Source organism: Balaenoptera musculus, chromosome X (assembly GCF_009873245.2).
Source record: "Balaenoptera musculus isolate JJ_BM4_2016_0621 chromosome X, mBalMus1.pri.v3, whole genome shotgun sequence".
NCBI lineage: Eukaryota > Metazoa > Chordata > Mammalia > Artiodactyla > Balaenopteridae > Balaenoptera > Balaenoptera musculus.
In genome coordinates this window covers 49,787,728-49,805,746 of record NC_045806.1, presented here as the reverse complement: position 1 = coordinate 49,805,746, position 18,019 = coordinate 49,787,728, and the positions used below count along the sequence as shown (strand labels likewise).

At 38.7% G+C, this 18,019-nt stretch overlaps 1 protein-coding gene across 1 annotated transcript in view; it reads left to right on the top strand.

Moving 5' to 3' along the window:
- The window catches only part of ARHGEF9 (Cdc42 guanine nucleotide exchange factor 9), a 176,299-nt gene that overhangs the window by 96,738 nt on the left and 61,542 nt on the right, over positions 1-18,019 (top strand). Inside the window, exon 3 of the mRNA XM_036839278.1 lies at positions 12,778-12,969. Within this exon, the coding sequence (XP_036695173.1) occupies positions 12,778-12,969 (192 nt within the window). The remainder of the gene's footprint in view (positions 1-12,777; positions 12,970-18,019) is intronic.

The window sequence follows — 18,019 nt, the reverse complement described above, 5'->3', positions numbered from 1 at the left end:
TGCAAACAGTGACAGTTTTACTTCTTTTTTTCCAATTTGGATTTCTTTTATTTCTTTTCCTTTTCTGATTGCCATGGATAGAACTTCCAAAACTATGTTGAATAATAGTCGTGAGAATGGACACCCTTGTCTTTTTCCTGATCTTAGAGGAAACGCTTTCAGTTTTTCACCTATAGGAATGATGTGTGCTATGGGCTTGTCATGTATGGCCTTTATTATGCTGAGGTAGGTTCCCTCTGGGCTCACTTTCTGGAGAGTTTTTATCATAAATGGGTGTTGAATTTTGTCAAAATCTTTTTCTCCATCTATTGAGGTGATCGTATGGTTTTCATTTGTCAATTTGTTAATATGATGTATCACATTGATTGATTTGCATATATTGAAGAATCCTTGCATCCCTGGGATAAATCCCACTTGATCATGGTGTATGACCCTTATAATATGTTGTTGGATTTGGTTTGGTAGTATTTTGTTAAGGATTTTTCCATCTATGTTCATCAGTGATATTGGCCTGTAATTTTCTCTTTTTGTTATATCCTTGTCTGGTTTTGGTATCAGGGTGATGGTGGACTCATAGAATGAATTGGGGGTGTTCTGCCCACTGCAGATTTTTCAAATAGTTTGAAAAGGATCTTTGTTAGCTCTTCTCTAAATGTTTGATAGAATTCTCCTATGAAGCCATCTGGTCCTGGACTTTTGTTTGTTTGAAGATTTTTAATCACAGTTTCAATTTCATTATTTGTGATTGGTCTCTTCATATTTTCTATTTCTTCCTGGCTCAGCCTTGGAAGGTTGTACTTTTCTAAGACTTTGTCCATTTCTTCCAGGTTGTCCATTTTACTGCTATATAATTGCTTGTAGTAGTCTCTTATGATCCTTTGCATTTCTGTGGTGTCAGTTGTAGCTTCTCCTTTTTCGTTTCTAATTTTATTGATTTGAGTCATCTCCATTTTTTTTCCTGATGAGTCTGTCTGGCTAAAGGTTTATCAGTTTCATTTATCATCTCAAAGAACCAGCTTTTAGTTTCATTGATCTTTGCTATTGTTTTCTTCATTTCTATTTCATTTGTTTCTGCTCTAATATTAATGATTTCTTTCCTTCTACTAACTTTGGGTTTTGTTTGTTCTTCTTTCTCTCATTGCTTTAGGTGTAAGGTTAGGTGGTTTATTTGAGATTTTTCTTGTTTCTTGAGGTAGGATTGTATTGCTATAAAATTCCCTATTAGAACTGCTTTTGCTGTATCCTGTATATTTTAGGTCATCATGTATTCATTGTCATTTATCTCTATATATGTTCTCATTTCCTCTTTGGTTTCATCAGTGATCTCTTGGTTATTTCATAGCATATTGTTTAGCCACCATATGTTTGTATTTTTTACAGTTTTTTTTTCCTGTAAGTGATTTATAATCTCATAGCATTGTGGTAGGAAAAGATGATTGATGCAATTTCCATTTTCTTAAATTTACTGAGGCTTGATTTGTGACCCAGGATGTGATCTATCCTGCAGAATGTTCCGTGAGCACTTGAGGAGAAACAGCAGTATTCTGCTGTTTTTGGATGGAATGTCCTATAAATATCACTTAATTCCATCATGTTTAATGTAACATTTAAAGCTTGTATTTCCTTATTTATTTTCATTATGGATGATCTGTCCATTGGTGAAAGTGCGGTGTTAAAATCCCCTACTATTATTGTGTTACTGTCCATTTCCCCTTTTTGGTTGTTAGCATTTGCCTTATGTATTCAGGTGCTCCTATATTGGGTGCATGTTTATTTACAATTGTTATATCTTCTTCTTGGATTGATCACTTGATCATTATCTAGTGTCCTTCTTTGTCTCTTGTAATAATCTTTGTTTTAAAGTCTATTTTTTCTGATATGAGAATTGCTACTCCAGCTTTCTTTTGATTTCCATTTGCATGGAATATCTTTTTCCATCCCCTCACTCTCAGTCTGTATGTGTCCCTAGGTCTGAAGTGGGTTTCTTGTAGACAGCATATATATGGGTTTCGTTTTTGTATCCATTCATCCAGTCTGTGTCTTTTGGTTGGAGCATTTAATCCAATTACTTTTATGGTACTTATTGATATGTATGTTCCTATTGTCATTTTCTTAATTGTTGCTTTATTTTTGTAGATCTTTTTATTCTTTTGTGTTTCCCTCCTGGAGAAGTTCCTTTAGCTCTTGGACAGCTAAAGGAAGTTCCTTTAGCAGTTGTTGTAAAGCTGGTTTGATGGTGCTGAATTCTCTTAGCTTTTGCTTTTCTGTATATCTTGTGATTTCTCTGTCGAATCTGAATGAAATCCTTGCTGGGTAGGTTAACCTTGGTTGTAGGTTTTTCCCTTTCATCACTTTAAGTATATTATGTAACTTTCTTCTGCCCTGCAGAGGTTCTGCTGAAAAATGAGCTGATAACCTTATGGGGATTCCCTTGTATGTATGTCGTTTGTTGCTTTTCCCTTGCTGCTTTTAATGTTTTTTCTTTGTATTTAATTTTTGTTAGTTTGATTAATATGTGTCTCGGTATTTTTCTCCTTAAGTTTATCCTGTATGGGACTCTCTGTTCTTCCTAGACTTGATTATTTCCTTTCCCATGTTAGTGAAGTTTTCGAATATAATCTATTCAAATATTTTCTCAGATCCTTTGTTTTTCTCTTCTTCTTCTGGGACCCCAATAATTCGAATGTTGGTGCATTTAATGTTGTCCCAGAGGTCTCTGAGACTGTCCTCAATTCTTTTCATTTTTTTTCTTTGTTCTGTGGGAGTGATTTCCACCATTCTATCTTCTAGCACACTTATCCATTCTTCTACCTCAGTTTTTCTGCTATTGATTCCTTCTATTTTATTTTTCATTTCAGTTATTGTGCTGTTCACCACTGATTGTTTGTTCTTTAGTTCTTCTAGGTGTTTGTTAAACATTTCTTGTATCTTCTCAATCCATACCTCCATTCTATTTCTGAGATCTTGGATCATCTTTCCTATCATTACCCTGAATTCTTTTTCAGGTAGATTGCCTGTTTCTTCTTTATTTATTTGGTCTTGTGGGATTTTACCTTGCCCCTTCATTTGCAACATATTTCTCTGTCATCTCATTTTGTCTAAGCTACTGTGTTTATTGTCTCCTTTCATCAGGCTGCAGGGTCATAGCTCTTCTTGTTTCTGGTGTCTGCCCCTTGGTGGGTGAGGTTGGTCCAAGGGCTTGTTTAGGCTTCTTGGTGGGAGGGATTGTTACCTGTGCTCTGGTGGGTGGTGCTGAGTCTTTTCCCTCTGAAGACCAGGGCCACGTCAGGTGGAGTGTTTTGGGGTGTCTGTGAGCTTAATACCACTTCATGCAGCCTGTCTGCTGATGCGTGGGGCTGTGTTCCTGTCTTGCTGGTTGTTTGGCATTAGATGTCCAACACTGGATCCTGCAAGCAGCTGTGTGGGGACAGGTCTTGGTGATGATATGGATACCTCTGGGAGCATGCGCACTGATTAATATTCCCTGTGCCCATGAATTCTTTGGTGGTCCAGTGTCCTGGATTCAGTGCTCCCACCCCAGAGGCCCAGGCCTGATCCCAGGCTATAGAAACAAGATCCCATAAGCTGCACAGTGTGGCCAGAGAAAAAAGAAAAAAAAGAAAATTAAAAAAAATGAAAACAAACAGACAAATAAAACCCAAGACAAATAGCAAAAACAGAGAGGACCTTCAAGATGGTGGAGGGTTAAGATGTGGAGATCACCTTCCTCTCCACAAATACATCAAAAATACATCTACATGTGGAACAACTCCTACAGAACACCTACTGAAAGCTGGCAGAAGATCTTAGACTTCCAAAAAGCCAGGAAAATCCCCATGTACCTTGGCAGGGCAAAAGAAAAAAGAAAAAAACAGAGAAAAAAGAATAGGGACGGGACCTGAACATCTGGGAAGGAGCTGTGAAAGAGGAAGAGTTTCCACACACTAGGGGGCCCCTTCAGTGCTGGGGATGGAGAGTGGCCGGGGGGAAGCTTTGGAGCCATGGAGGAGAGTACAGCAACAGGGGTGCAGAGGGCAAAGCAGAGAGATTCCCTCACAGAGGATCGGTGCTAACTAGCACTCACGAACCTGAGATGCTTATCTGCTGACCAACTGTCGCAGGTGGGGTTTGGGACCTGAGGTTCGAGTTTTGCAGGTCAAACCCCAGGGAGAGGACTAGGGTTAGCTGCATGAAGATGGCCTGAAGGGGACTAGTGTGCCACAGCTAGCCAGGAGGGAGTCCAGGAAAAAGTCTGGACCTGCTGGAGGGGCAAGAGACCATTGTTTAGGGGTGAGCGAGGAGAGGGCATTCCCACTCTGTGTGCCCACAGAAGGCAGAGTACCACCTAAACGAGCTCCAGAGATGGGTGCAAGCCGCGGCTAACATCTTGGACTGCAGAGATGGGCATGGATGGCTAACACCACCACCGCTGCCACCAAGAATCCTGTGTGAAAGCACAGGTCACTACCCACACCGCCCCGGTAACCTGTGCAGCATGCCACTGCGAGGGTCCCGTGATCCAGGGACAACTTCCCCTGGGAGAACACACTGAGTGCCTCAGGCTGTGATGATGTTATGCTGGCTTCTACCACCATAGGTTCTCCCTGCATTCCAATTATAACTACCGTACCCCTCCCTCAACACAGCCTGAGTGAGCAATAGAGCCCTAATCAGCTGCTGCTTTAACCCCTCCAGTCTGGGAGGGGAATAGATGCCTGAGGGCAGCCTAAACGCAGAGGCAGAGCCAAAACCAAAGCTGAACCCCAGGAGCTGTGCGAACAAAGATAAGAAAGGGGAATTACTCCGTGCAGCCTGAGGACAAGCAGATTAAATCCCCACAATCAACGTGAAAAACGCTGCATTTGAACAATACCTGAATAGACAAAGAATGTTCCCAAAATTGAGGTGGTTGACTTTGGGAGCAACTTTAGCCTTTGGGTTTGCTTTCTGCATCTGATTGGTTTCTGGTTTTACATTTATCACAGTTTAGATTTTAGTGCTTGTTATCATTTGTGGATTTGTTTATTGGTTTGGTTGCTCTCTTCTTTTTTTTTAATTTTACTTTTTTAATTTATTATCTTTAAAATGTATTTTTATTTTTTTACCTTTTTTCTCTTTTTGTGAGTGTGTATGTGTATGTCTCTTTGTGTGATCTTCTCTGTTTAGGTTTGCTTTTACCATTTATCCTAGGTTTCTGTCTGTTAGTTTTTTTTTTTTAGTTGTTTGTTTTTTTTCTCTTTATAAGTGTGTGTGTGTATGTTTCTTTATTTTTTATCGTTATTGGAGTATAATTGCTTAACAATGGTGTGTTAGTTTCTGCTTTATAACAAAGTGAATCAGCTATACATAAACATATATCCCCATATCTCCTCCCTCTTGCATCTCCGACCCACCCTCCCTACCCCATCCCTCTAGGTGGTCACAAAGCACTGAGCTGCTCTCCTTGTGCTATGCAGCTGCTTCCCACTAGCTATCTATTTTGCATTTGGTAGTATATATAAGTCCATAAGTCCACTCTCTCACTTCATCCCACTTCCCCCTCCCCGTGTAATCAAGTTCATTCTCTACATCTGCATCTTTATTCCTGTCCTGCCCCTAGGTTCTTCATAACCACTTGCTTTTTGTTTTTTTTTTAGATTCCATATATATGTGTTAGCATACGGTATTTGTTTTTCTGTTTCTGACTTACTTCACTGTTTATGACACACTCTAGGTCCATACACCTCACTACAAATAACTCAATTTCGTTTCTTTTTATGGCTGAGAAATATTCCATTGTATATATGTGCCACATCTTGTTTTTCCATTCATCTGTAAATGGACACTTAGTTTGCTTCCATATCCTGGTTATTGTAAATAGAGCTGCAATGAACACTGTCGTACATGATTCTTTTTGAATTATGGTTTTCTTGGTGTATATGCTCAGTAGTTGAATTGCTGGGTCGTATGGTAGTTCTAGTCTTAGTTTTTTAAGGAACCTCCCCACTGTTCTCCATAGTGGCTGTATCAATTTACATTCCCACCAACAGTGCAAGAGAGTTCCCTTTTCTCCACACCCTCTCCAGCATTTATTGTTTGTAGATTTATTGATGATGGCCATTCTGACTAGTGTGAGATGATACCTCATTATAATTTTGATTTGCTTTTCTCTAATGATTAGTGATGTTGAGCATCCTTTCATGTGTTTGTTGGCAATCTGTATGTCTTCTTTGGAGAAATGTCTATTTAGGTTTTCTGCCCATTTTTGGATTTGGTTTTTTGGTTTTTTGATACTGAGCTGCATGAGCTGCTTGTAAATTTTGGAGATTAATCCATTGTCAGTTGCTTCATTTGCAAATAGTTTCTCCTATTCTGTGGGCTGTCCTTTCATCTTCTTTATGGTTTCCTTTGCTGTGCAGAAGCTTTTAAGTTTCATTAGGTCCAATTTGTTTCTTTTTGTTTTTATTTCCATTTCTCTAGGAGGTGGATCAAAAAGGATCTTGCTGTGATTTGTGTCATAGAGTGTTCTGCCTATGTTTTCCTCTAAGAGTTTTATAGTTTCTGGCCTTACATTTATGTCTTTAATGCATTTTGAGTTTATTTTCCTGTATGGTGTTAGGGAGTGTACTATTTTCATTCTTTTACATGTAGCTATCCAGTTGTCCAAGCACAACTTATTGAAGAGGTTGTCTTTTCTCCATTGTATATTCTTCCCTCTTTTATCAAAGATAAGCGACCATATGTACATGGGTTTATCTCTGGGATTTCTATTCTGTTCCATTGCTCTATACATCTGCTTTTGTGTCAGAACCATACTGTATTGATTATTGTAGATTCGTAGTATAGTCTGAAGTCCGGGAGCCTGATTCCTCCAGCTCCATTTTTCTTTCTCAAGATTGCTTTGGCTATTCTGTGTCTTCTGTGTTTCCATAGAAATTGTGAAAATTTTTCTTCTACTTTTGTGAAAACTGGCATTGGTAGTTTGATACGGATTGCATTGAATCTGTAGAGTGTTTTGGGTAGTATGGTTATTTTCACAATGTTGATTCTTCCAATGCAAGAACATGGTATATCTCTCTATCTGTTTATATCATCTTTAATTTCATTCATCAGTGTCTTATAGTTTTCTGTATACAGATCTGTTGTCTTCTTAGGTAGGTTTATTCTTAGAAATTTTTTTCTTTTTCTTGAGATGGTAAATGGGAGTGTTTCCTTAATTTCTCTTACAGATTTTCATCATTAGTGTATAGGAATGCAAGAGATTTCTGTGTATTAATTTTGTATCCTGGTACTTTACCAAATTCATTGATTAGCTCTACTGGTTTTCTGGTAGCATCTTTAGGACTCTCTCTATATAGTATCATGTCATCTGCAAACAGTGACAGCTTTACTTCTTTTCCAATTTGGATTCCTTTTATTTCTTTTTCTTCTCTGATTGCTGTGGCTAAAACTTCCAAAACTAAGTTGAATTTGTATCACGTATGCTTACGGACCACAACGCTATGAGACTAGATATTAACTTCAGGAAAAAACTGTAAAAATTACAAACACATGGAGGCTAAAAATACACTACTAAATAACCAAGAGATCATTGAAGAAATCAAAGAGGAAATCAACACGTACCTAGAAACAAATGACAATGAAAACACGATGACCCAAAACCTGCGGGTTGTAGCAAAACAGTTCTATAGGGAAGTTTATAGCAATAAAATCTCAGCTCAAGAAACAAGAAAAATCTCAAACAGCCTAACCTTACACCTAAAGCAATTAGAGAAAGAAGAACAAAAATAAAAAAAACAAAGTTTGCAGAAGGAAAGAAATCATAAAGATCAGATCAGAAATAAAAAGAAATGAAGGGAAGAATAGCAAAAATCACTAAAAGTAAAGCTGATTCTTTAAGAAACAAGAATTCATAAACCTATAGCCAGACTCATCACACACATAAAAGAAGACTCAAATGAATAGAATTAGAAATGAAAATGAAGGAACAACTCACACTGCAGAAATACAAAGGATCATGAGATTAACTACAAGCAACTATATGCCAATAAAATGAAAAACCTGGAAGAAATGGAAAAATTCTTAGAAAAGTAATACCTTCCAAGTCTAAACCAGGAAAAATAGAAAATATGAACACACCAATCACAAGCACTGAAATTGAAACTGTGAGTAAAAATCTTCCAACAAACAAAAGCCCAGGACCAGATGGCTTCACAGGTGAATTCTATCGAATATTTAGAGAAGAGCTAACACATATCCTTCTCAAACTCTTGTAAAATATAGCAGAGGGAGGAACCCTCCTAAACTCATTGTATGAGGACACCATCACCCTGATACCAAAACCAGACAAAGATGTCACAAAAAAAAGAAAACTATAGGCCAATATCACTGATGAACATAGATTCAGAAATCCTCAACAAAATACTAGCAAACAGAATCCAACAGCACATTAAAAGGATCACTTAGCAGGATCAAGTGATTTTTATCCCAGGAATGCAAGGATTCTTCAATATAAGCAAATCAATCATTGTGATTCAACATATTAACAAATTGAAAGATAAATCCATGTGATAATCTCAATAAATGTAGAAATAGCTTTCAACAATATTCAACACGCACTTATGATAAAAACTCTCCAGAATGTGGGCATAGAGGGAACCTCCTCAACATAATAAAGGCTATATATGACAAACCCACAGCCAGCATCATTCTCAATGGTGGCAAACTGAAACCATTTCCCCCAAGATCAGGAGCAAGACAAGGTTGCCCACACTCACTGCTATTATTCACCATAGTTTTTGAAGTTTTAGGCACCACCATCAGAGAAGAAAAAGGAATAAAAGGAATCCAAATCGTAAAAGAAGAAGTAAAACTGTCACTGTTTGCAGATGACATGATACTATACATAGAGAATATTAAGGATGCTACCAGAAAACTACTAGAGCTAATCAATGAATTTGGTAAAGTAGCAGAATATGAAATTAATGCACAGAAGTCTCTTGCATTCCTATACAGTAAGGACAAAAAATCTGAAAGAGAAATTAAGGAAACACTCCAAATTACCACTGCAACAAAAAGAATAAAATACCTAGGAATAAACCTACCTAAGGAGACAAATGACGTATATGAAGAAAACTGTAAGAAACTGATGAAAGAAATTAAAGATGATACAAACAGATGGAGAGATATACCATATTCTTGCACTGGAAGAATCAACATTGTGAAAATGACTGTACTACCTAAAGCAATCTACAGATTCAATGCAATCCCTATCAAACTATGAATGACATTTTTCACAGAACTAGGACTCAAAATTTTACAGTTTGTATGGAAATACAAAAGACCCCGAATAGTCAAAGCAATCTTGAGAAAGAAAAATGGAGCTGGAGGAACCAGGCTCCCTGACTTCAGACTATACTACAAAGCTACGGTAATCAAGACAGTATGGTACTGGCACAAAAAATAGAAATATAGATAAATGGAACAGGATAGAAAGCCCAGAGATAAACCCACACACATATGGTCACCTTATCTTTGATAAAGGAGGCAAAAATATACAATGTAAAAAATACAGCCTCTTCATTAATTGGCCCTGGGAAAACTGGAGAACTACATGTAAAAGAATGAAATTAGAACACTTCCTAACACCATACACAGAAATAAACTCAAAATGGATTAAAGACCTAAATGTAAGACCAGACACTATCAAACTCTTAGAGGAAAACATAGGCAGAACACTCTATGACATAAATCACAGCAAGAGATTCTTTGACCCACCCTACCTCCTAGAGAAATGGAAATAGAAACAAAAATAAACAAATTGGACCTAATGAAACTTAAAAGCTTTTGCACAGCAAAGGAAACCATGAACAAGACAAAAAGACAACCCTTAGAATGGGAGAAAATAGTTGCAAATGAAGCAACTGACAAAGGGTTAATCTCTAAAATATACAAGCAGCTCATGCCACTCAATATCAATAAAACATCCCCATCCAAAATGGGCAGAAGACCTTAATAGACATTGCTCCAAAGAAGATATACAGATTACCAACAAACACATGAAAGAATGCTCAACATCACTAATCATTAGAGAAATACAAATCAAAACTACAATGAGGTATCACCTCACACCAGTCAGAATCGCCATCATCAAAAAATCCACAAGCATTAAATGCTGGAGAGGGTGTGGAGAAAAGGGAACCCTCTTGCACTGTTGGTGGGAATGTAAATTGATACAGCGACTATGCAGAACAGTATGGAGGTTCCTTAAAAAACTAAAAATAGAACTACCATATGACCCAGCAATCCCACTACTGGGCATATACCATGAGAAAACCATAATTCAAAAAGAGTCATATACCACAATGTTCATTGCAGCTCTGTTTACAATAGCCAGGACATGGAAGCAACCTAAGTGTCCGTTGACAGATGAATGGATAAAGAAGATGTGGCACATATATACAATGGAATATTACTCAGCCATAAAAGGAAACGAAATTGAGTTTTTTGTAGTGAGGTGGATGGACCTAGAGTCTGTCATACAGAGTCACAAAGAGAAAACCAAATACCATATGCTAACACATATATATGGATTTAGAAGAAAATGATTCTGATGAACCTAGGGGCAGGACAGGAATAAAGACGCAGACATAGAGAATGGACTTGAGGACACGGAGTGGGAAGGGTAAGCTGGGACGAAGTGAGAGGGTAGCACTGACATATTTATGCTACCAAATGTAAAATTGATAGCTATTGGGAAGCCACCGCATAGCACAGGGAGATCCGCTCTGTGATTGTGACCACCTAGAGTGGTGGGTTAGGGAGTGTCAGAGGGAGACGCAAGAGGGAGGGGATATGGGGATATATGTATGCATATAGCTGATTCACTTTGTTATACAGTAGAAACTAATACAACATTTTAAGGCAATTATACTCCAATAAAGATGTTAAAAAAAATAGCAAAAACTACCACGAACCTACAGCAGAGCAACAACAATACAACACACACACACAGATAAAGAAAAAAAGAAAAAAAAACCCCAATAGAACAAAGAAACAAAAGAACTTAAAAATGAGACCAGTCAGTAAGGACTAGACTAACTTAAACAAAAAATTAAAAATAAAACAAAAATATAGAGCAAACAAATAATGCAAAAAAGCATAAAATATACACATAAAACAATCAAAAAAATAAAAAATAAATAAAAAGAAAACAAAGAACAACAAGAAAAAACTCTAACACAACAAAAAAGTAAATTAAAAATAGAAAAATAAATATATATCTTTAAAAAATTTTAATTAAAATTAAAAATAAAAGAAAAAGTAATAAATGCAACACCACCAACAACTGAACAAAATGAAACAAACAAAAAAGTATAATAGTAATAAGCATATTTTCCTTGGCCCTCCTCTGTCAGTGTCCTTGCTCCCACCGTGAGCCAGAGCCAATCTCCACCTCCCCTGGAGGCCCTCCAGTACCTATAGGTGGGTCTCTGGACCTGCTGTGGGCACTGTGGGGCCAGCTCACACTCTGACCTGGCCCGACTCCCACATTTACTTGCCCCCATAGTCCACTCCTAGGAAGGCTAGACCAGTCTCTGTTGTGGGACCACTTGTCCATTCAGGTATTCTACAGACGCAGGATTTACCAAGCTGATCTCGGGGATTTAATCTGTGGCTTGTGCAGCTGCACAGAAAGATTTGTTTGTGTTCCTTAGTTGCACTGCCCCTGGAGGTTCCAGCAGTTATTTGCCCATTTGGCAGAAGTTCTAGTGTTAGTAAATGGATTTTCCTTACTGTGCAGTCTAGGTGCTCTTTATTTTATTTTTATTTTTTTAATTTTTATTTTATGTTGGAGTATAGTTGATTAACAATGTTGCATTAGTTTCAGGTATACAGCAAAGTGATTGAGTTATACATAAACATGTATCTATTCTTTTTCGAATTATTTTCCCATTTAAGTTATTACAGAATATTGAGCAGAGTTCCCTGTGCTACACAGTAGGTCCTTGTTGGTTGTCTATTTTAAATATAGCATTGTGTACATGTCAATCCCAAACTCCCAATCTATCCCTCTCCCCAACGCTTCCCCCCAGTAACCATAAGTTTGTTTTCTAAGTCTGTGAGTCTGCTCTTTAACCTGCTGGGTTTTATGTTTTTCCTGTTTCCCAAGGTAGGTGAGTCTGTGCCTATGCCCCTCAGCAATATCTATCCCTACTGCAAATTGCTACTACAGAGGTGTGTTTCCCACATATACCATGTCTCCATCTTTACTACCCATTTCTATCTGGTCCTTTTATGTGCAATGGCTGTTCTATCAGCCCTCAAGAATTGCTCTCTATATAGGTGTAGATTTGGTGTGTCTATGGTAGGAGGTGAGCTAAGGGTCTTCCTGTGTCACTATCTTGGACGCCTCTCCTCCCAAGATGTATAATTTAATACATATTTTTTTGACACAGCTGTGTTGCCTAGATATGCTCCAGCATGAATGAGTTCTGCTTGCCATAACTCTTTTCTCCTCTGAAATCTTCCTAGCCAGGAAGACTCTTAGAGATGGTTTAGTCTTACTCTTCTCCACCATCCATTTTATGGCTAGGTCACCATAGGCCTAGAGAGGAATAGACTCATGCCTAGTACCAGCAAGTCACCCTAGAGCCAGGCCAGGCATTCAGTTTAAGAGGGCTCTGATTGAAGGTTCTCTGAATACCTGAAGAATTTAGTTTGTCCTTTTTCTACTTGGCTGAAAACTTCACAAAGAAGGAAGCTGACCTTTTATTCTTCTTCTGCCTGCCTCTACAGCTCTGGGTGAACCAGGAGGATGGGGTGGAGGAAGGGCCCAGTGACGTTCAGAATGGGCACCTGGATCCCAACTCAGACTGCCTTTGTCTGGGCCGGCCACTCCAAAACCGGGACCAGATGCGAGCCAACGTCATCAATGAGATCATGAGCACCGAGCGTCATTATATCAAGCACCTAAAGGACATTTGTGAGGTAGGCCCAGCTATGATGGTGCATGTGAGGGCACTCAGGGCGGGGTAGAGGGCACTTCCATGAAGAAATGACAACCTTCCTGGGCCGTACCTGTGAAAATCCCAAGATATTAGGAAACACAGCTTGACTGACCTCCTAGATTCTGTTCAGTGGGTGAGACTCCTCCCTTGGGGTTTCTCAGTCTCTCTGTTTATTTCTCCCCTTTTTGCTATCTACCTGTCTGTCTAACTTTCATATTCATATTCCCTCTCCCCCTCTCTCTCTCTCTCTCTCTGCCTCCCTTTGTCCCCTCTGCTGGAATCTCTATCCCTATCCTCTTGTCTTCTGATCCAGTTGTTGCCACCCCATGTAAGGGCCTGACTTCATTACAGCAAAACACATTTCCTGCCAAGCTAGTGGTTTACAAACTTGAATGTGCACCAAAGTCCCTGGGATAGCTTACTAAACATGCAGATTCCAGCCCTCTTTGACCCCACCCCCCATGCAAAGTTGTGAATTCTCAGCCTGGGATAAAACACGGAAATCTCTATGTTTTGCAAGTATCCCTGGTAATACTTGTCTTCCACTATGCCACTCTGCCCTCCAGGGACTGTGGCTCCACATTGTCTAACTCCATCCCTTCCATCTTTCTGACCTGAGTGAGGATGAGACCCTTTTTCTTCTCACACTGCCTTGAGTCCAGCAGAGACAAGTTGGCATTTTCAAAGGACCTTTTACTAAACAGTATGAGAAAACCAATGAGAGATAGAGAAAAGAATGTTTTTAGGATTTCTCTCCCTCTCTCTCTCTCTCTCTCTCTCTCTCTCTCACACACACACACACACACACACACACACACACACACACACACACACTCTCTCTCTCTATAGCGTTATGCTTGACCCAGTGAAAAACTCTACCTTGAATATTTTTATCCCCTTTCTTCCAGATGAGAGATCAGGTCCTACTTTCTGTCCTCCAGCCCTACTGATTAGGTCCAGGGCCCACTCTGTAATCAATGGTATAACTCTGACATTTTTCAAAGTTCTTGTTTCTTTAGAGCAGTGCTGCCTAATAGGACTTCCTGCAGTGATGAAAATGTTCTGTATCTGCAGTCTCCATTACAGTAGCCACTGGGCAGATATCTGTGGCTGTTGAGCACTTGAGATGTGGCTAGTATGACTGAGAAATGGAATTTTAAATTTTATTTCATTTTAATTTAAATAGCCACACGTGACTAATAGCAACCACATCGGACAGTGCAGCTCTGAAAAGATCAAGACCAAGGACTTTGGGCCTTAACTTTCTTCACCTAAATTCATTTTTTCACCCCTTCCAGGAAGGTTAAAGGTTATCTCCCCCTTCCCCAAGGCAGTAAGGTAGGGTAGAAAGAACAAGGGCTCTGTGGACATGGAGTGCTGGCTTTCACATCTTAGTCACTAATTAACCCTGTGGCCTTGAAGGTGCCTCTTAACTCCTCTAACCATTGATTTTATGATTTGTCCAGTAGGCTTCATTTTACCAACCTCTTAACTTTATTGAGGAAATGAAGTAAATCTAATATTGTATTTGGGAAAAGGTAGTTTTCCTTTCCTTCCTTCCCATTTCATCTATTCACCTATCCATCATTGTCTCTCTTTTATCTTTTTCTCTTCCTCCTACCTCCATACAAATAGTTGATATATTTTTTAATTACCCTCTCGAATGTGTTACGTGGCATTGGGCATCAAACCACTGATATGTCATTCATTCCGCAGACATTTAGTGGAGTTCTGCTCCATGCTGGGCCTTGGACATAGCTCCTACCCTCAAACTATTCTGCCCTAGACCAACAGCATCTGAATCACCTGGGAGCTGGTTAGAAATGCAGAATCTTTAATTCCACTCCAGACCTGAGTTCAAATCTACATTTTAACAAGGTTCACATTTGACTTACAATACATATTAAAGTTTGAGGAGCACTGCTGTAAAATGATAGCTATCTTACACTATTTATAATAGCAGGACATGGAAGCAACCTAAATGTCCATCAACAGAGGAATGGATAAAGAAGATGTGGTACATATATAAATGTAATATTACTCAGCCATAAAAAAGAAATAATGCCATTCACAGCAACATGGATGGACCTAGAGATTGTCATACTGAGTGAAGTAAGTCAGACAGAGAAAGACAAACATCATATGATATCACTTGTATGTGGAATCTTAAAAAAAGGCCACAAATGAACTTATCTACAAAACAGAAATAGAGTTACAGGTGTACAAAATGCATTTATGGTTACTGCAGGGTAAGGCAGGGGACGGATAAATTGGAAGATTGGGATTGACACATACACACTACTAATAGAATAGATAACTAATAAGGACCTACTGTATAGCACAGGGAACTCTACTCAATACTCTGTAATGGCCTATATGGGAAAAGAAGCTGAAAAAGAGTGGATATATGTATATGTATAACAGATTCACTTTGCTGTACACCTGAAACTAACACAACATTGTAAATCAACTATACCCCAATAAAATTTTTTTTAAAATGATAGCTATCTTATAATGTCATAGGGTCTATAATACAAGTTAGTACAGTCTGTTCTTTACCCAGCAGCCAAGGGATGATGTCAATACCTAAGTCGTTCATATCACTCCTCTGCTTAAAACTTTCCGATGGCTCACATTTCCTTCCTGAGTAAAAGCCAAAGTTCTCATTATTACTTACAAAACCCTGTGTGATCAACCCCTCCTTACCTCTGTGACTTCATCTCTTGCTCTTTTCCCACATGCTCTCACTACTTTAGCCACAATGGCCTAATTGCTGATCGTTTAAAAGGCCTGACACACTCCCCCCTCATAGCCTTTCCCCTGGCTTTCCCTTCTGCCTAAAGCACTCTTCCCTCAGATGTCTGTGTGGCTCCATTTCTCACCTCCTTCAAAGCTTCACTCAAATATCATCTCCTTGAGACCTTCCCTGACTACTCTATTTAAAATTGTAACCATGTACTATCTTGTTTTATTTTTCTCCATTGCACTTACTGCTTTCTGACTTATTATATATTTTGCTTTTATGTTTTGTTTATTGCCATTCTCCCCTACTAGAAAGTAAATTCCATGAGGGAAAGAGTTTTTTATTGATTTACTGATACATCCTCAACATCTAGCACAGTGCTTGGCAGATGGTAGATGCTCAATAAGTACTTTTGAAAGTTGGAATTAAATATAAGTGCTCACGTGCATGTACTATTTTGGCAAAGTACATTCACATCTTATGCCATTTGATTTTCAGACAGGAAATAGGTTGTTATTGTTATTCCTATTTTCTAGATCAACAGACTGAGTCTCTAAGAGGCAAAATTACTTTCCCAGAGTTCCCAGGCACTGGCCCAGTGGAAGTCTTAGTCTTAGAAGGATTTTGTTCCCAACTCCCAAACATCTTGGCCTCTTCCTACAGGGCATGGGCTCAGAACAGCAATGCAAGTATTTATCTTTCCAAAAGAGGGAGTGCTATGACCCTGCTTTGAGGAATTGCCTAATCCAGCCAACCTAAGCAAAGCTTTTGTTGGTGATCTGCGAGTTCCGTATCTCTTTATTATTCTTGATGCTGAAGCTAAGGGTTTAAATGGGAATGGGAAGTATCTCTTTGTCCCATCCTTCAACCACAGATGTCAAAGGAACGTTTAGCTAGAGCAAAAGAAGAGTAGAGAAAGCTGTGTCTAGATGGTCCAGAAGACAGTATTTTAGCTCAGGGTTGTGTCACCTAAACCAAAAGCTATGAGGAACAATATGATTTATAAGAAGAATATCAAAACCAGAATTGGGAGTCCCAGGTTCAGGTCCCACCTTAGTCACAAACTGACTGAGGAACATCAGGTGAATCTTTTCCATCCTGGACCTTGTTCCCCAACTCTAAAATTAGCAGGTTGGTAGAGTTGCTCTTTAAGTGTCGTCTGGCTCTTACTTTCTCTGATTCTGTGAGATCTAGGTATGCTGTCACTAGAGAACGCTGTGGTAGTGATCCATGTTACTTCTGCATGTTTTGCCATTTCCTCCTTGATACCCATGGAGGCATGTCTTACTCAGGCATGAATGTGTTAACAAGGCATAATCTACTCTTTCTGTAGGTTAAGGGAGATCACTTAATACTGCATTCAGTATAGAAAAAAGTCACTATCTATTAGAAAATATTTATTTCTTTATTTATTCATTCATTCATTCATTCATTTATTAATTACTCCTGGGAGCAGAAAGTGCCTCACAAACATTTAAGTTACAATACCTTCATTTTACAAATGAGGGAGTAGGAAATAGAGTTATTTTTATCAAAGTTATTCAGTGAAGCCAGTAAAAGAAAATATATTTTTTAATGAGTTCTCTGAAAAGATGACATTCTTCTTTCTAAATCCAGACGGTGGGATAAAAGAGTATTGGCTTAGTTCTAGGTCACCTTGACCAGTGATTGGTGGTATTACCTCTTGTAATCTTAGAAATCATATTATGATCAGGGAGACTAGACACAGGGCAAGCAAAGCTAAATATGCCTTATAAAGTTGCCTCATCTGCCTCTCTGAGGAAGATCATCTCAGTCATCTGATGTCTGTGAAATAAATTCTGTCCTCAAATGCCTCCAGAAAAGCTGGAACTACCTTTCCTCAGTCATTCATATTAGTGTCTTATACCCTTCACCATCAAGAAATTCTTCCTAGGTCTAATAGAGTTTATCATGCTATAGCTTCAAGACATTTGCATTTGATATGTTTAAGCCTGGAGTTTTCAAACTTACTGTTTTTTTCTTTCTGTTAATTGCCTATCCTGATGATTTCCAATGGTCTTTACATCTTGGTGTATACATAGAAAATAATACATTGTATAAAACAGTAATATTTGTATACCATACTAAAGTAAAAGGATGAGGCAGCTCATTGGCCTGAAGTGACCAGCCCAGGGATTTCTGGCTGCTCTAGGCCCTACCTATCCATCCACCTGGACATTCAAGACCCTGTTCCCATCCTTTGCCCATTTTCCCATAGTTTCTCATATTTTTCTTGCTGATTTATAGGAGTTCCTTGTATATTCCA